The sequence below is a fragment of the Apium graveolens genome, unplaced genomic scaffold, assembly GCF_009905375.1.
Source record: "Apium graveolens cultivar Ventura unplaced genomic scaffold, ASM990537v1 ctg6086, whole genome shotgun sequence".
In the NCBI taxonomy this organism is placed as follows: Eukaryota; Viridiplantae; Streptophyta; class Magnoliopsida; order Apiales; family Apiaceae; genus Apium; species Apium graveolens.
In genome coordinates, this window is record NW_027419217.1 from 1 (window position 1) to 18,797 (window position 18,797).

The window sequence follows — 18,797 nt, forward strand, 5'->3', positions numbered from 1 at the left end:
TTCAAGTTAAGTTCACATAGTATATATAGTATATGATTGATGAGATCTTATTCATGTAAATGTTTGTTCTTGCTGAGATTCGAACCTGAAAACTTATATGTACTTTATAAAATTAATATAATGTTGTTGTTGACGGGATTCGAATATGAGAACTTGTGTAGTGTATTTTTTTAGCATTTGGATCTAACTGCTCTGATTATTTGATAAAAAAGATCCGACGGTCGTGATGAAAAGGATAATTAAAATGAGGGGTTAACCAAACTACAATTCGGTTATTAAAGTATAGTATAGATTTTTCTATTCATAAAATACTAACACGAGAGAGAGGAAAAAAAATTAAATAATATTCAGATGTCAAAAAACCAAACAATCCTCCATCGTATCAATCTACACAATTATCATTTTAATAATAAAATTAAAAATTATCTAAAACAATCTTAAATTAGGGGTGATCATGGTTCGTTTTGAACCACAAAAATCGCAAAAACCAATTCAGTTTAATCTGATACGAATCGAAACAAGGTTCATGATTTCGGTTCACCTAATTTAATAAATCGAGGTTCGTGTTTTAATTCCGATTTATCTTAAGCCAAACCACTTTCAAACTGAATCACATATTAGAGTAATATATATTTTAGTTTATTAATTATATTACTTCCGGGAATTTCACCGAAGTTGTCATTATTTAATAAAATTTTAGTTAAACATATAGTACAATTATGCTGCCATATTATTGTTCTCTTAATTATTTTGGAATACTCTTAATTATTATTTGCCTTTATTATTCATTATTGCAAGTTTTTGGTTATTATTATCCAAATATTATTATTTGTGATTATATGATTAATACATCATGATTTGCAGGCTATTATTACATTCAATGAGAAACATTTCATTTTATTTTTTAGTAATATCAGTTGTTTATGATAATCATTGTATCACTAGTCACAGACAGACTAATCGGCTAAACCCCGCTAACCGAATTATCTAAAATCGCAATCGCATGATTCAGATTAGATGGATTGATGGTTGTAGATTGGTTTAAAATTTTAAAAACCGCACCATAAGATTTGATTTAGTTTTGAACTCTAACCGAATCAATCAGACCTTGATCACCCTATTTAAAATATTCATAAAAAATAAAGAAAAACTTACTTAAGTATATAAATATTTTTGAGTAATGCGGAGGCAAAAAATATAAACAATTATTATAACATATCGTGACATTACTGATTGACAGTATATAATAATTTAATGATTTTTTTTTGAGTAAATAATTTAATTGATGTTATAGTTTAAATTCATGGGTCCATTTTTTTTTTTTTTTTTTTTTTGAAACAAAACTGAATATTTCATTCAAGAAGCATCAATAGTACAAATCTCCACCAAATGGGTAGGAGGAGACGTGAAAATGATAAAGCAATTAACCGACAAGGCATTTTAGCTAATCCATGAGCTACCTCATTGGCTTGCTTTCGAACAAACTTGACACTAACCCCTGACAACGACTGGAGCAATAGTCTGCAATGGTCAATTATGTGGCCAACCTCTAACAGAAACTTGTTCTGGCCATTAATTGCATTGACTGCTACTAGTGAGTCCGACTCCACCGTCACCTTTCTACCATCCATACTCTTCACCCACGAGAGAGCTTCTCTTATCCCTAGAACTTCTGCTTCCAATGCGTCTGCTGCTTGAGAAAGGACTACAGTTCGGCCCTCGACAAAACTTCCAAGATGGTTACGTATTACCATTCCTATGGAGAAAGATTCAGCCCCCTGAAACCACGAAGCATCTACATTAACCTTATATTCCCCAGCTGCTGGGGTCGTCCACTTCCTCAGATTACAGTTCGTTTGAGATTGGTGAACTCTTCTCTGTCACTCCCTTTGCTCTGGCTTCCTTCCAGTCCTGCACCATTTTGCTACACATCCACAGCTACCTTCCCTGTAACCGTCTACCCTCCCAGACTTGCTTATTTCTCCAGAACCAGATTCCATATAGAACCATGCACCCTGCGTAATTTCACTCTGGGATGCCGTCTCCAATTTATGAAGAAGCCATACATTAGCTTCGTCCATCTCATTCGTGTCGTACAGCAAATTTACATGTTGCCAGCAGCTCATTGCAAAAGAGCACTCAAGAATACATGGCGTAAATTCTCAATATCAACATTACACATGGGACAGCTAGTAGGGACTGGGATACCTTTACCTTGCAGCCTCACTCTCACAGGCAAATTATTGCGACAAAATCTCCAGATAAAAATTTTGACCTTGTGTGGGAGAGTCAATTGCCAGACCTTGTGCCAGCCATTCGATGAGGAATTGCAGAGCTGTCAACATTTCGATTATGCCAAAAATTGTACCCAGCTTTCACTGTATATATCCCATCCTTGGAGCTGGACCATACTATTCTATCCTCAACTTCATGATGTGGCACCCTAGTTGCCAGAATAGCTTTAGCATCAACCATCATAAACAGCTGCTTCACTTTCCTTTCATCCCATATTTAGTTCCTGGAATGAATAACGACTTGACACATTCAGACCTGCCAGCATAGCCATGAAAATCTTCCACACAAAAATTATTTTTATCTCTTAGCCAGTGATCTTTAGTAGCAATAATATCACTGCCATTTCCTACCACCCATCTGTAACCACCCTTCAATAGTTCCTTGACTTGCCATATTCCCCCCCAGACCGTGCTCGAGTTGTTTCCTTTAACAGCATGTAACAAACTTGAATCAGAAAAGTATCTAGCTTTTAGCACTCTAGAAACCAGAAGATTGGGACGACTCATACAACGCCACACTTGTTTACCTAATAACGCAATGTTAAACCCATACAGGCTTCGAAAGCCTAAGCCCCCTTTACCTTTTGACATACTCATTGACTCCCATGAATGCCAGTGGACACCCCTTCTCTGACCATTACCTGATTTCCACCAATATTCATTGAACAATCTCTCTATCTCCTGGCACAGCGATATTGGAAGCAAAAAACATGTCATACAATAACTGGGAATAGATTGTGCAGCATTTTTTAGAAGAACTGTTTTACCCGCTCTCGAGATAGGCTTTGCACACCATGCCTGCAGTTTGCGACTAACTTTCTCTTTTAAAAACCCAAACATCCTTTTCTTCGAGCGACCGATCAAAGCAGGTAAACCCAGGTAATTACTACTGGAGATATCATTAGAAACCCCCAAAATCTCCGAGAATTCAACTTGCTTCTCTCTTCTAACGTTCGAGCTATAGAAAATCCCAGACTTTTGAAAGTTGATGGACTGACCTGATTTAACAGCATACTCCTCCAATATAGACTTGATTTTTAAAACCTCGCTCACCTCTGCCTTAAAGAAAAGGAAGCTGTCGTCTGCAAACAATAGGGGGTAATTTCTGGAGCTGAAGTACTTATCCTGCATCCATGAATTTCTCCCCTAGCTGCAGTATTATCAAGAGCAATGGAAAGCCCCTCTACACAAAACAAAAACAGGTAGGGGGATAAGGGATCACCCTGTCGAAGTCCCCTTCCTGGAACAATCGGACCCACTGTCATTCCATTGAAGCAGAATTCATACCCCACTGTTGTTACACATCTCATCATCCATTTGATCCAACCCTCACAAAAACCCATAGCAACCATCCTCTGATGCAAGTATGACCATCAACTCTGTCATATGCTTTACTAACGTCTAATTTCAAAGCAATCTCACCTCCTGCCCCCTCTTTTTATTCCTCATGTGATGTATAACTTCGAAAGCCACCAAGAAGTTGTCTGCAGTATCAATCAGGGTCCATTTTAATTCATCAAATAAAAATCCGTAACTATTTTGAGAAGTAATAGTATTTTCTAGGCCTGCAAATGCAAATGAATAGAGCTCGGTTATCAAATTAAAAAATAAAACTCGGCTCGGCTCGACTATGTTCCTTTGCCTATTTTCCGTAAATATATTTGCGTAGGGAAGAAAAAAGAATATGATATTCTGAGCATAAAAATAAAATTGGATATCTAAACCAAAAAAACAGATCTCTTCCTAATTTTACTCTTCAGACCCTCTCCTTGTCAATCTCTCAACTGCTCCATATTCTCCGGAGGTAAGTTTTGTATCTATATTCTTGTTCTTGTCTATAACTCCCCCCTATATACTTTCTTGATCTTTTAAGTTCTTCAAATTAATTTATTCTATGTGTTAAATTATCTTTATTTAGATACTAACCAAGAAACAATTTTTGGGCTGACCCTTTTCAGATCTGGTGCTAAATTAATGTAAAGTTAGTGCTTTTCTTGATTTTCTTGATTATTTATGTACTGGGTTGGTGAAATTATGAGAAAATATTGGAAAAACAGGAAGATTTTATCTGTGTATTGACTTTTTTCTCGGTTTCTTGTGGTTTAAGAAGTCAAGTAGTGTAGTTTATGGTGTTTTTAGTGTAAAGATTTAAAGATTTTGTAAAGAATGTGTGTGCCTTGCTGCCCAAGTGATTCTTGATTGATTTTTCGATAAAAGTTGGGTTCTTGGTGTGGAAATGTGTATTGGGTTATAGGGTTTTTTTGGTGTGTGTTAATGGGAATGTGTGCAGTGGAGTTGATTGAGGTTTGTTTCGAGATGTGTTAGGGTTTGGAGGCCAATTTTTTAACATGGAGGGTGTTGGAAGTGAAGGTGCCTCTGCTGGGGCGCCTCTTAATCAATGGAGACATGATGTTTGGAAACGCTTTCAGTATTATTTGGATAAGAGCAGTCCACATGCGGTTTATAGATGGGTTGGAACTGCGGTTTTAGCGTCTCTTTATGCTCTGCGTTGTTATTACGTTCAAGGGTTCTACGTTGTTAGCTATGGTTTGGGAATTTATCTACTGAATTTGTTGATTGGGTTTTTGTCGCCTCTTGTTGATCCTGAATTGGAACCTTCGAATGGGTCTTTGCTGCCAACGAAAGATTCTGATGAGTTCAAGCCTTTCATTCGCCGTCTCCCTGAGTTTAAGTTCTGGTGAGTGATTGATACATCCTTTTTGTAGTTTGTGTTTATGTTTTGTATATCATATGCGCTGATAAAATGGAGTTTGTCAGTGGTGCTACCAGCGTCCAGTGGTCTCTTTCTTTGATTGTTACGTTTCTGCTGTTATTGTTTCTCTCTTTTAGGTCTCTGTTTCAGTTTGAAAAGGTTATGTTAATTCTCATCTACCTTGCTTTGATCAACTGATACTTTTTTCAAAGAGTTGCATGTGTATTTGTTTCACTGTGGGTTGCACAAGGTGCTGCTAGTTGCCACTGTTTATTTATATCACGCTAGCTTATAAGTACACTAAATATTAATGGGTTAGGAAGATGGCTTAGGCATTGCGGCATAACTTAATAAATTTGTTAGTATCATCTTCCATAGGTTTTTGATTGTTTGTTCAACTGTTATTTTAATGATGACGAAAGTAAAGGAATACAGGTGAACATATGTATAGGTTAATTGCGTGCCGAAATGTCATTTCCATTAATCCGTTTTTATAAACAAGTAGGAGTATCTAATTATATAAGGCGAGTATTTTACAGAATTTAAATCTTAGTCCTTGATAAGTAAAAGTAGAAATTGATGCATAAAGGTGGTTTCTGGTTGCAAAATTTTTTAATCTCTATTGCCATAAATTTATGTTACCATAAGATTAGAACGCAATTGAGAATATACACTTACACTTGCATGCACATCATCAATGTTAAGTTTTATGCTATCAATTGTTTTAATTACTTGAGACTAAGCAGTCTATTCATATGTATGTTTATGCATAAGAGAATTTGAGCAACATGATTGCTTGGGTAATTACAAGTCAACCTGGAGACTTAGAGTGGACCCTAATCAAGTGATACATTAGTGCATAAATATTGTATCATATACCGTTGAGTAGAGTAGTTTTCAGTATTGTGGTCGTAGTTCGGCTTTGTCAGTTTTTTAGTTCTGTTATGGATTAGATGTCTGCACAAATGTTTATAGATGCTTTTATCTGCACCACATCACATAAACACTTGGCTTTCAGTAACATGTTGCAGCCCACAGTCAGACTACTTGTCAGTGCATGGTGTTGACTTTCTTCTTCCTTATTTCAGGTATGCTATAACAAAAGCATTTGTGTAGCATTTCTCATGACGTTCTTCTCAATGTTCGATGTACCTGTCTTTTGGCCTATATTACTACTTTACTGGCTGGTTCTGTTCCTCCTTACTATGAAGCGCCAAATTATGCACATGATTAAGTACAAATATGTTCCTTTCAACATTGGAAAGCAGGTGAGTTTTAGGTTTTTCCACTACAGGGTTTAGTTTATCCTGTAATATCCGTGTCCATCGGAACCATAATTTTGTTGTTGTTTTTATTGAAGTACAAGGGGAAGAAGCCTGCAGGGGGCAGCGGCAGCGGCAGCATGTCCAGAAGAGACTGAAATGCTGCTTCATATCTTAGGCCTAGCTGAGTATGAAGCAAACTGTTGTAGCCAATTATGATGATGGACTACTGTTAGATTGTACAATTTGGAAAAGGATTGTTGAACTGAGTTCATTTAGCAAATGCTCATCAAATATATAATGGGTAGCTTTACTCGATATTCTATTTCATGTAGAAATTGATGTTTTTTTTGGGTTGACTAACGAAAAATTATTAAACAAGGATGGTTGTATATGCTCTTATTCTTGTGGCATTGATAGCTCCTGATTTCTTATACTAGGGTCAAGTGTTTATTTCAAATTCTGTTTACTGAGGTAATAGTTACTGAAGAAATAAAGGTGGTTGTGATAGTTACTGATAAAGAGCAGTAATTAGAGATTATCATATGGTTTCCAATTCCTAAGGTGTCACATTTCTTCAAAGATAATTTAAATGGGACAGATAGTAACTGTACCCTGTCAATTACTCAAAAGACATAAAAGTTTGTTGGTAGTTGGAGCTTATCATATCATGCTTGTGTTTGTTAGATCATCCATTTGATTAACTTATTATGCTTGTAAGAGAAGATAATACTATCTTCTAAGCCCAGAGGATACTCCCAAGTCCTAATTATAAAGACTTTATTGCAAAGTTTTAAAAGTGAACTATCAAGTGTTTATTGTATCAATATTGAGAATATATCAAGAAAAAATGGTTTCCAGTGGTTTGGCCACCTGGAATTCATACTACAGTTTCTGCCTCTCCCTACTACCAGTGTTGTACACAAACAGATAACAAGACATTGGTAAAGTTGAACATGAATCTTACAAGAGGGTGTCAAGGTACTCGCTTATAGTGGTGTCTCAATTCTGGATACAACTGTGACCCTTCCACCCCTCCAGATGAATCAATGTCGAAATATGTCTGGTCTCCTTTTACAAAGGCCGAGTATATAAAAACCATAGTCATGTTCTCTGGATACGGAGTTTCTGCAACACATGAAAGGAGTCTCTCTTATAAATATATCAGAACAAACTGGAACAGAAAGAAATATCGAGTATGAATTAAAGCTGATAGAAAGAAATGAAGCACTGATACAAAACTGATGACTCGAGGGAAAAATTAGACTAAAAACTGTATATCAAACCTGAAAGATTTCACGACATATAAAGGATAAAAATGGATCATATACTAGATTATTTGCTCAAAATACACCGAAAAAATATATATTAGGTGAGTAAATGTGTAGATAGTAGGTTTTTGATTCACACATTAGCTGAAGCACAGATAAGTAGATATACAGTAGATACTGCCACCATTTAAGTAAAAAGCCTGGTGGATACTCTTAAGAGCATCACACGCAGAAGACAAGACCCAAGCCACAAGATTTCAAGTGTGTATATGATAAGCTGTAGCAAGTTGCCTGCAGTCATTAATCATACAGAACTCGCTGGCCTGCTTATAAGGATCAAACAGCAGACCTTAATAATGCTATTCTGATACATAACTTGAAAGTGATCTATAGGACGGACTGGCATCAAGACTATCATGGAATACATAAAACTATATGTGATCACTCAAATAAAAATACTATTTAGCCTTGGGGACTAACAGGTACACATTTTCTAATTGTCATAAATATTAATATGAGTCAAGTCCCATTAGGAACAAGAACTGAAACTACTGGGGTACGAGCAAGTGTCAAAGCACTTGAAAAATTATGTTTGTACTTGGTTCAGATGCCATGCCACCTAAGAATCATTTTCAATTTACTGAACTGTTTGCTATTCTAAAATCAATTTGGCTATCCTGAGTAAAGATGTCGATTTCTGCAAGACAAGAATGTTATCATTTGCATATTGCAAGATCCACATAATGATAGTATGTAGCAACTTCTCGCAAACTTTTTGGAATTAAATAAAAAATTCATGCGCATACCAATAAATAGAACAGAAGGCACACTTTTATTTTCATTTAGGAGCTCATCTTCAGGAATGTATATCCTTCTCAAGTGTCTTCTTGAGCTTACTTTCCCATAGTTCAACTAGTTCATTGAGGGAGTATATATTCCCCGGGGGTCTCAATAGAGAACTTTATTCAATGTACGTGGATCATCCATAGCACTAATGGTAAAACTGGCAACATCAGCTTCCTTTCATAAAGACACCTGCAAACAATGCAATGGACCAGCAGAAATACAGTGTAACTCAAATAATGAATTCGCAACAACTTGGCTGCATTGCAAACGTTAGAAAATAAACCACTCATAAACAAAAACAAACAAAACAAGGAAAAAGAATGAGTTAATAGGCAAATACATCACTACACTTGTAGCCAATTTGCAGGTGGGTCAGCGAACTCAAAAGGCTTACTAATGAATAAAACTTGCGAAATAATCATTGAATGTAAAAAATATTCCCGCCGTTAATTCTCCTTGACTCTAATGGAAGTCCGTTAAATTTTTATCACTAAAGCGTAACAATAGTCATCCACGTAATGATTACCCACTTACAGTTGATAGTGAGTTAGTGATGTTTTTGCTAGTAACCCGAAAATGAATTATAGTCAAACCTTTGCTACACCTAAAGTATAATACTGATCCACAAACCTTTGACATCACCATTTCCAAACACAGTAAATTTGTCCCGGGTGGAGCCTTTAGACCAGGTTGAACTAAGGATGGGAGTAAATAGCTCATGAAGAAGTTGCAAGAGATGACAGTGTAGGGAATGTTTTGAGCTTCTACAGTTGTCGAATTTCAGCCTTGCTAGAATAGAAGTTGTGATCCAAGTCAGATACTTGAGTTTTGTAAGGATCCAACCCGAATTCTGATGGAATGAACCTCTGCACCAACCCACACATATTTTAATGGTCTAAAAATCACGAGACACTGCAAATGCCATTGACAATTAATTCAAACGCATAACATATTCTGAGTGCTGATGTCTAAATTAAAACGCATAACACCAGTTTGAGTTTCGATCTCTACATCTGGCCTCAAAATAGACACTTGAGGAACAAAGAATTCAAAATTACTTCGCAAGACACAAATGTAATTGTATACTCTTCAAATCAGACCAAATTTTTTCACCTCTCTATATGACTAAAAAGGATCCCATCTTTCCGCGTAAATGACAAAGAATGGCTAATTTTTTTCACCTCTATATAAGACTAAAAAAGATCCTATGTTTCTGCGGAAATTACAGACAATATCAACAAAGAGCGCGCACACACACACACAGAGTTGGAAGAAGAGATTGCCAACCTTAACGGATCCCAAATTCTTGATAACCTGAACCAACAGCTTCTGATCAAGGGCTTGTTTAGAAGAAACAGCACAAATCACAACATCTACTAGCTTAACTGCTTCAACAAGACTCTCTTCATCTTGCAGTGAACCCTAAAACCTCAAAAAAAACATAAAAAATAAAAATAAAATCAAAGCATCAATAGCAAATTCATAAACTAAAAACCCCCACAAAGCACATTTCCAAGAAAACACACAAACACACACAAACACAAACACACACAAACACATACATACACATATACACAAACCTTAAGAAGTGTGGCCCCAGCATTAGAGAGAAACTGAAGTTTGTGGGATTTTAAAGAATCAGAATCAAAGTTTCTGACAAGGGCAAAAGTGGGATTTGAAGATTGGAGACTTGCTTTTGCTAACTCAAACCCTAGATTCCCTGTTGCTCCTATTATTAGTACTCTACTCTTCTTCTCTTTCTCTTCCATTTTCTCCATTTTCTCTTCTCTTTACCAATAATTCTTATCCCAACCTCAAATATACTTTCCCAAAAAGCACTATTTTTTTCAATAAAAACTTCTTGCACCTAGTATTTTATTTTTATAAAAGTTTATATCTTTTTAATGGGAATCTTGAGATTTTAATTTTTCAAGTTGCTGAAAGTGTTTGATATCTAAAAATTTCTTTTTTCTTATTTTTTTTCGACTTGAATTATAATTTTCGGGTGAACAAGAATCGAATATGAACAAAACCGATAATAAGCCCATTATCACTATGTTATCTTATCTCTCTTTTTTTGTTCTAGTATAGCTTTTAAGTATTTAAGTGAGGTAGATATGTATGAATATCATCAAATTCTCAATCATTTGCAATGAAATTCTCAAACACATAGAATCTTGAGTTCCATGAACTTACAATGAAATGTGTAGTAAAAAACTGACACAATATATTGAATTTTAAAAAAAATAAGATGTTATAAACACAACATGACAATTAGGAAAGTGTTAATAGCTATTAGTTGTCTTCTACATATCAGCTTGCAATGTAGTAGCTACAACAGGCCTTTTTTTGAAGTGGATAGGGGAGATTCTAAGCCAACCACCACCTCCAATCATGCCTTTACTCAGGAAAGGTGTAGCTTCTTCTTTCGATAGGCCTCGAGACCATGCAACCCTCTTTGATCTATCTGCTCCCGGTCCATAACACTTGTATTCCCCGTAAAATGCAGTCCTGTCAGATTTACAATGTAATCGTTTTGTAAAATACGCTAAAAAAGAGCTAGCGGGCTGTTGGTTCTAGTTATTTGCCAGACAAACCGTAAGGGTCTTAAGTCGTACCCAGTGCACAAGCTTTCCGCATCAAATATGGGGAATGTACCAATATACGTAGCATTACCGTTATTTTTAATATGAGTCAGTTTGGTCAAAATTGGATTAGTTTGACCATAAAAAGTCAAACATGACAGATAAATTGGGACGGAGGAAGTATTTATTTGGGCGAAAATGAGTAATAGTTTACCTTTGATTGCTTGGATTACCCCAGTCATTCCATCCCTCTGGCTGTATCGCACTAGACAGATAACTTAAAGCAAAAATAACTCTAGAATAAGCTCCCCAGGGCCTTCCAAGTAGAGTTGTTCCAATCCCGGTAATCTTACAACCTAGAAATGTGTATCCTGTGTTCTCTACTGGTGAGGCCCTATGTTGAGCAGTCACCCATCCGGTTCGTTCTGCTAGTGAATGCAGATGACATTTCTAAAAACATTCATGAGACTTAGTAATGTTAGCATATCAAAACAAGTCAAGGACGCTATGATCCTCGAGTTCTTAATATCTTAATGTAAATGTTGAGGTTTATAAAATGAGCCCTCCAAGTTTTGAAGGTGAACTATTGTATTATAACAGACAAGATAATTTAACTTCAAGCACTTACTTCAAATAGGGATGCAGCATTTCCGCATATAAAATCAACACTTCCTTCGATATAACAGTTCTTGAAATAATGTCTTCCAGCATCATCCAGCACCGTATCCTGACGAGACAGTATCCTGCAACTATAGATTGCAGCTTTATCTCCTGATACCCTCAGTGCAACAGCTTTACCACTTCCCTCGTATGCATTCTACATTACAACGATTAATCAGTAAAGGTCGGTCATACCACTTTGTTTTTCTATATGTAGCCTTTTGTTAGAATACTAATATAAGATCGTGAAAAAGACCTTCCTCTAACACCTTGAGGTTTTAGAGCGACTGGTTTCTTTAACCCCTTTGTTTATTGTACATTATTCTTGTTTAAATGTCACATAATTGTAAAAAATTTATGTTCTTTGATCATTAGGAAATTAAATACCTGGATTGTGAGATATCTTCCAACAAAGTCAGCGGCTAATATAGAGAGCGTTGGAGAATCATAAATCTCTCCAGCTTCACTCCGCGTTATGATGGTGTTTGATGCCTTTGTGCCACTCAAAGTTATGTAAGGTTTATCCACAGGAACAACAATCTTTTCTCTGTCAAAACAACAATAATCAAATAGTTTATTAATCATCGTCTTAACCGTAGAACAAATACCAGTGTCCAGTGCTTGTAATAGAATTAGAACCTGTAAGTTCCAGGCTTAACCCAAATGTAATAAAGGTCAGAATTATTAGATGGAACAGCATCAATAGCATCCTGTATCTTTTTAAAATCTCCTTGTCCTGATTGATCAACCCTTATAAGAATTGCAGTTGACAAATCTTTCGGCTCTGTGCTTGAATCAGCCATTGAAAAATAAAAAGTAGAATCTCAAGTAATATCGGAATAACACAAACACTAAGATTTAAGTAGTTGTCAATCCCCATGTGCAGTTGCTACAAATTGTGCAGAAGACTTTGTTTGAGTGAACTGAAGTTGTAACCAAACCAAGTAAAGTTGATCTTCAGAAGTACATTTGTGTTAAGTAACCAGTCGTTCTAAAATCTTAAGGTGGTAGAGGAAGTCCCGAACAGGATCTTATACTCTTTAACAATTTGCATGGTCTATAATAGTCAATGGACTAATGGTCTGATTTTCGTGATCAAGATTTCAAAATTGCAAGTAATCTTGATTATGTAATGTATCTAAGTATCTCAGAAGTTGCTTGTGGCAGCCACGTTACGACAATTAGAAGATATCATTGACATTGTCTGATTTTTGTGATCATGACCTTAAGTTGGTTTGAAGTTATCATTGATTACAGCAGTTAGAAGATAGTTATTTCATTGTTCAAATTTGCAGAAAGCAAGGAAGACCATACATTGTATACTAAACCAATTTTTCAGAAAATCTTCTACGAATCCCTTTGGCTTTAGCTTCACAAATGCTCCTCACATGTTAAGTACTAAAATTTTGTCGATTGCTGCAGTTCTTCGCGGCCGTGATCACAGGCTTCTCCAGATTATTTGCCTAATGATTTAACAACAATGCATTTGATAAACTGTTAATTATTACACAGTTGGCAAATCAAAAAGACAGTTAGATTATAATTGCAGCTTCAGATATCTAACATGAAACGTTAGCTAGTTGCCACAATCTAGTTTAAGAAGATAATAAGTTAAGTTTGCATGTGCCTTCCATAGTTCACAATCACAACTATATAATTCGGTATTGAAGTTTTCTCTCCTTTTAAAAATCACAAATATATTTCGATTTTGTTCCGTCAAATTACAGTTAAACCTCTCTAAAGTAACAGGGTCGGGACCAAGAAAAAATATTACTTTACCAAGTTTATTACTTTTTCGGGAGCAAAAATACACTGTGTCCATTATGTTGGGACCGAATAAAAATATTATTTTAGCGAGGTTATTACTTTATCGATTATTACTTTATCGACGTTTAACTGTAACCTAATTTTGACGATAAATTATAAATTGCTCCCACCGTCCCAAATTAACCGTCCAGTTTGATTTTCTTACCATATTTTGTTAAAATTCAGTAATTCTGGCAATAAAAAGACAATAATTTGGGCCCGAGGGAGTATTTATTTAAATTCATAAAAAATTAAAAAAAACATTCAAATCAAATATTGTACACTTTTCAAGGGTAATTTTTTTAAAAATTTTGGTCTGCCTGAACAACATCAAAACAGGCCGGATCAAATCCAAGTGTTGGCCCAAAAGAATCTGAATCTATGAGCCCAATCAAAAGCCCAGATTTATTACCTAAAAAACAAAGGGCAGTTTGGTAATAACACACATCTTCCAACCATTCTAAAATTCTATAAATTCATAGCAAACAGATCTAAACCCTAATTCACAGCTGCTTCTCAGCACTCTCACTCCTTTTATTCTTCTTTCTTCTCTATTTTCCTGTATATAATTATTAAGTGTTTTCGATTTATATTATTATTAATTAAGTTGTGTAAATAATTTGTGTTAATTCTGAGGGCGCGATGATGAGGAACAAGTAATCTCGTTAATCTGATTGATTTGTGAGGAGAATTTCTAATCCATTTTAATTTCTGAGCGCCCTTCCTCTTACTTATTTTTCTTAACCTTTTTTCTTGTTAAAAACTCATTTTAGTTATTTTGTATTGAGCGTATGTAAATGGTGTAACGAATCGTTTAAGTAGCATTAATCTTGTCATTTGGAGCTAAAGTGGACAAACGAAAATTGTTAAAGAAATTCAACCTCTTGGTATGGCAGGTTCAGGGTCGGGTTTGTGTGAGTTAGATTTACCCGATTTTTTTTAACGTAGCCAACCCGAAATGGGATAGATACCCAAATTACTTGAAACTAGATCTGATAAAATGGGTCTAGATTCGGAAAAATTGAACTGAAATTCATGTAGCCGAGATCTAAATTGAACTGAAATTCATGTAACCGATATCTGATCTGAGATCTGAAACATATAATCGGTTAATTATCCGAAATCAAATTAAATCGATCCAAAAATTATTTGAACAAAAAATTTAATCGTAAAATGATCTGAAATATTGGATCCGATTATAAATTGAAAACGAACAAAATCGAGTCAAATATTATCAAAACCGAATATGATTTGAAATAATCAAAATTCATAAAATTCATATTTAAAAGTATTTTATGTTTATGATTATATTTTTATTTAATCATAATGTTTTGTAAAAATACATTATATTATATTAAAAGTACTACTATTAATAAAAAGATATTTTTATAATCTCATAAATTGAAAAAATCAATAGGTCATGATCTGAAAATATTCCAACCGAGTTTAATTCGAACTGAATTTGTCCGATTTTTATCCGAATTTCATTCGTTTTTAATCCAAATTAGACCCGAATCAAATCAAATCCGACCTGATCCGATAAGTCTCCAATTATATCATAATCCGAAAATGGAACTGATCAGAAATTGATCCGATCCGAAACCGAACCAGTTATCCGATTAGCCAAATCTACTTAAAATTGGCATGTTTGACATGAACTGAATACATGTTTGACATGAACTAAATGGATCGTGTCATAATCAACTCGAAATAATCCAAAATTTAAATTAAATTTATAAAAATAAAATTAAAAGGTTTTAATTTGCAACATTACAAAATAAAATGATAATATATAATGTATTTTAATTATTGTCCAACATGTACCGTTAATTTGTACTTTTTAAGTCGACATCAGATCGTGTCAGATTTTGCGACCTTATCTTAACAGCATAAACACAAGTATTAGCAAGACAGAAGAAATATAGCAAACTTATAGGTCTCGCACCAAATGGACGGGCCGAGTAGATAGATATGAGACTCGATGGACTACATATTACGAGCAAAGATTAAAAGGTGCGAAACTGATATGCAGAAATTCAGATCAAGAAGGGATGTATATGGAGTTCAAAAATATGATGAAGCAAGAGGGAGATATTTAAAATTATTGGAGCAACATGAGGTGTATTGGAAACAGCGTGCGAAACAATTTTGGCTCCGAGAAGGGGACCAAAATACAAAGTTTTTCCATAAATATGCAACTGGTAGAAAACAGAAAAATCAGCTCCGAAAATTGCAGGATTCAAATGGCGATTGGCAAGAAAATAAAGAAGGAATCTGAAATGTAATTGTGGATTATTTCTCAGAGTTTTTTAAGAGTTCAGGTTCAGCTGGAATGTTGTCTGAACGGGATGAAGTGCAGCAAGTATCAGTTAAACAAAATGAGAAGCTTATTAAACCAGTGTCAACAGATGAGGTAAAGCTAGCTACATTTTCGATGCATCCGGATAAATCTCCGAGTATTGATGGTTTAAATTCGTGTTTTTTTCAGACATATTGGAATGTAATAGGTGAGGATGTGGTTGAATGTTGTCAAAAGTTCATGATTACGGGAGAGTTACCAACTGATGTTAACAAAACAGTTGTATGTTTAATTCCCAAGGTTAAACAACCCAGAAAAGTAACTGATTTAAGGCCGATTTCGTTGTGTAATGTAATAATTAGAATCGTGTCAAAGATTATGGCAAATCGGTTAAAAGAATGTTTACCTATATTAAAATCGGATAAGCAGAGTGCTTTTGTGGAAGGTCGTTTGCTTACTGGCAATGCTTTAGTTGCTTTTGAGTTAAATCATTATATTAAAAGGAAGAGACAACGGGGGATATGAGTGGTGGGATTTAAAATTGATATTGCTAAAGCTTATGATAAATTGGAATGGCCATTTCTCGAGGCTATGATGGAAAAAATTTGGGTTTGACGTTGTGTGGAGAGATCGGGTGATGACATGTATTACAACAGTGTCGTATAGCTTTATTCAAGAAGGGGAAGTTTTTGGTGATGTGAGACCTCAACGAGGTATTAGACAAAGGGATCCGATTTTACCTTATATATATATATTGTGTGCAGAAGGATCAAGTTCTATGCTTCGTAGACATGAGGCAATGGGTCTGTTGCATGGATGTTCCATTGCTAGAGGAGCACCTCCGGTGTCACATCTTTTATTTACAGATGATTCATATTTTTTCTTCCGAGCCACAAGAACCGAGGCCTTGGTTATGAGAAATATTTTCCTGAAATATGAAAGAATTTCGGGACAAGCTATAAATTTTAACAAATCTAGTGTGGTATTTAGTCTTAATACTACATGTACAAATAGAAGTGAAGTTTGTGGTATATTGCAGGTGCATGAAGTGTCAACACCTGGTAATTATCTGGGCCTGCCAATGCACATTGGACGAAGGAAGAACATTGCTTTTAAGTTTCAGGCAGATCGTATTAGTGCTAAATTAACAAGTTGGAGTAATAAAGCATTATCGAGGGGAGGTAAAGTTTTGCTGCTAAAAACTGCAGCACAGACTATACCGAACTTCTGGATGAATTTGTTCTTAATACCACATGAAATATGTGACCAGATTCAGAAGCAAATGAATTCTTTTTGGTGGGGGAATGGAGGGTCGACGAAAGGGATTAGGTGGTTGTCATGGAGGAAAATGTGTTTTGCTAAAGAAGGAGGAGGCTTGGGGTTTAAAGAGTTGGGTAAATTTAATATCTCCATGTTAGCAAAATAAGGATGAAGACTATTGAATAACCAAAACCCATTAGTTACTAGCATTATGAAAGCAAAATACTTCCCAGACTGTGATTTCCTGCAGGCGAAATTATGAGCTAATCCCTCATATATGTGGCGTAGTATTCTTGTAGCACAGGATATTATTAAACAAGGCATTCGGAGGAAAATAGGGGATGGTGAGCAAACTAGTGTGTGGCACATACCATGGTTGCCAGGTGACAATAATGGCTTTGTGTCTACTGAGATGCCACGTGAACTGGAACACATACGAGTGATTAACCTAATGGAAACTGGTAACAAACGATGGGATGAAGAGGTGCTGAGGGACATATTTAATGAAAGTGACGTACAACTGATCAAAAGTATACCTATTCCAAATCAGAGTAAGGAGGATTCGTGGTTCTGGAATTGGGAAAAGTCTGGTACATTTTCTGTTAAGAGTTGTTACAGAGCACTACAAGGGGTATAACAGTGGACAAATGCACCATTTTGGAGAAAAAATTGGAAACTAGAATTACCAAGTAAAGTTATAAATTTTGCTTGGAGGATATGTCGTGATTGCTTGCCAACGGCTGTAGACTTGGCTAGGAAGTGTGTACAAATTAATGTCATATGTCCCTGGTGCTTAATACAGAATGAAGATGTTGTTCATGTCCTGTTTGACTGCCCTTTTGCAAGGCTGGTATGGTCAAATATTGGAATCAGTGAGGTTACTAGGATGGAGTATGAAGGAAATGTTGCAAGTATTTTCACCATTTTGTAGAAAAATGCTCATGTAATACTCTGGCTCTGATCGTCATGGTATGTTTGAATCTATGACATCATAGAAATCGATGGGTGTGGGACAAAATAAGTGTTTCAGAATTTGGTGTGCGATCAAATGCAATGAATATGTTGTATAAGTGGAGGCAACGATGTGCAGAGGTGAAGACTCATGTTCTGGGGACAACAGGAAGTTCAGCAAAGTGGCAGAGACAGCAACAGGGGTTGGTTAAAATTAATACGGATGCTGCTGTGTTTATGGAAGGAAGAAGCACAGGTATTGGAAGTGTGATGAGGAATGAACAAGGCGAGTTCCTACGAGCTCGAAATCAGAAGTTGCAGGCCATGTATAGTCCTAGAGAAGTAGATGTTAGTGTTTTGCCCTAGAGACAACACTATTATGTTTATATTATGAAACATTTGAATTATTAATTATGATTATATGGATTATTCTTTATTAATTTATTATATCTTTATTTTCTGCGATAAGATGTTAGATTAATAAATGTCCTTGGAATATGATATGTAAATATATATCTCTAAGTACGTGACATAGAGATGAGATTATGAGAATAGTATTGATATTCCTAAAGGTCCCTAATCAAGTATTATTGTTAAGGGACGATAATAAATATATTGAGACTAGTGTGTTTGTTGGCTGATGATCACATCTCATTGATCATAGGTATGGTGATACTAAAGTCAAAACACAGGCACATGTATTAAATACATGGTGCTGGATTGACCCGTTGTGAGATACTACATGGTTATAGTGTCATAAGTTAATCTCATAGTGATAATGATGTATTGGTCCTTTGACCTGAAATCATTATATTTCTATACGAGAATTAATATACTTCGATACTATTGA

The 18,797-nt window shown here is 35.4% G+C and overlaps 4 protein-coding genes, 1 non-coding gene and 1 pseudogene across 5 annotated transcripts; 3 read left to right on the forward strand and 3 right to left on the reverse strand.

Annotated features, from left to right (window-relative positions):
• Window positions 1-1,352: 1,352 nt before the first annotated feature.
• LOC141703020 (uncharacterized) lies at window positions 1,353-1,754 on the reverse strand. Its single transcript, XM_074506639.1, has one exon. The coding sequence runs from the start codon at window positions 1,752-1,754 to the stop codon at window positions 1,353-1,355; it is 402 nt and encodes a 133-aa protein (XP_074362740.1).
• A 2,191-nt stretch (window positions 1,755-3,945) lies between these two features.
• On the forward strand, window positions 3,946-6,488 carry LOC141703023 (protein RER1A-like; annotated as a pseudogene).
• A 2,573-nt stretch (window positions 6,489-9,061) lies between these two features.
• LOC141703022 (putative pinoresinol-lariciresinol reductase 3) lies at window positions 9,062-10,259 on the reverse strand. The gene is made up of 3 exons (XM_074506641.1): window positions 9,967-10,259; window positions 9,674-9,808; window positions 9,062-9,252 (listed from the first exon to the last, which is right to left on the reverse strand). The coding sequence occupies exons 1-3, from the start codon at window positions 10,162-10,164 to the stop codon at window positions 9,151-9,153; spliced, it is 435 nt and encodes a 144-aa protein (XP_074362742.1). The 5' UTR covers window positions 10,165-10,259; the 3' UTR covers window positions 9,062-9,150.
• Window positions 10,260-10,647: 388 nt separating this feature from the next.
• LOC141703017 (putative pectinesterase 11) lies at window positions 10,648-12,434 on the reverse strand. The gene is made up of 5 exons (XM_074506637.1): window positions 12,271-12,434; window positions 12,019-12,178; window positions 11,600-11,788; window positions 11,186-11,421; window positions 10,648-10,897 (listed from the first exon to the last, which is right to left on the reverse strand). The coding sequence occupies exons 1-5, from the start codon at window positions 12,432-12,434 to the stop codon at window positions 10,693-10,695; spliced, it is 954 nt and encodes a 317-aa protein (XP_074362738.1). The 3' UTR covers window positions 10,648-10,692.
• Window positions 12,435-14,075: 1,641 nt separating this feature from the next.
• On the forward strand, window positions 14,076-14,154 carry LOC141703028 (small nucleolar RNA U30). Its single transcript, XR_012567332.1, has one exon. It is a non-coding gene; the product is annotated as a small nucleolar RNA U30 (small nucleolar RNA).
• A 2,219-nt stretch (window positions 14,155-16,373) lies between these two features.
• Window positions 16,374-18,313, forward strand: LOC141703024 (uncharacterized). The gene is made up of 4 exons (XM_074506642.1): window positions 16,374-17,149; window positions 17,285-17,627; window positions 17,799-17,907; window positions 18,027-18,313. Exons 1-4 carry the CDS (start codon window positions 16,374-16,376, stop codon window positions 18,311-18,313), a joined length of 1,515 nt encoding a protein of 504 aa, XP_074362743.1.
• The last annotated feature ends 484 nt before the right edge of the window (window positions 18,314-18,797 follow it).

Bases quoted from the DNA above. Each gene is read 5' to 3' on its own strand.
- LOC141703020 (XM_074506639.1), bottom strand. From the start codon at position 1,754: ATGGTAATACGTAACCATCTTGGAAGTTTTGTCGAGGGCCGAACTGTA.
- LOC141703022 (XM_074506641.1), bottom strand. From the start codon at position 10,164: ATGGAGAAAATGGAAGAGAAAGAGAAGAAGAGTAGAGTACTAATAATA. The intron at 9,809-9,966 runs GTTTGTGTATAT...TTGAGGTTTTAG, and splicing joins CTGGGGCCACACTTCTTAAG to GGTTCACTGCAAGATGAAGA. The intron at 9,253-9,673 runs GTTGGCAATCTC...GGGTTGGTGCAG, and splicing joins AGAATTTGGGATCCGTTAAG to AGGTTCATTCCATCAGAATT.
- LOC141703017 (XM_074506637.1), bottom strand. From the start codon at position 12,434: ATGGCTGATTCAAGCACAGAGCCGAAAGATTTGTCAACTGCAATTCTT. The intron at 12,179-12,270 runs GTTCTAATTCTA...TTGTTTTGACAG, and splicing joins GTTAAGCCTGGAACTTACAG to AGAAAAGATTGTTGTTCCTG. The intron at 10,898-11,185 runs GTAAACTATTAC...TAAATCTGACAG, and splicing joins GGTAATCCAAGCAATCAAAG to GACTGCATTTTACGGGGAAT.
- LOC141703024 (XM_074506642.1), top strand. From the start codon at position 16,374: ATGACATGTATTACAACAGTGTCGTATAGCTTTATTCAAGAAGGGGAA. The intron at 17,150-17,284 runs GTTAGCAAAATA...TATGTGGCGTAG, and splicing joins GGTAAATTTAATATCTCCAT to TATTCTTGTAGCACAGGATA. The intron at 17,628-17,798 runs GTATAACAGTGG...TGCTTAATACAG, and splicing joins GTTACAGAGCACTACAAGGG to AATGAAGATGTTGTTCATGT.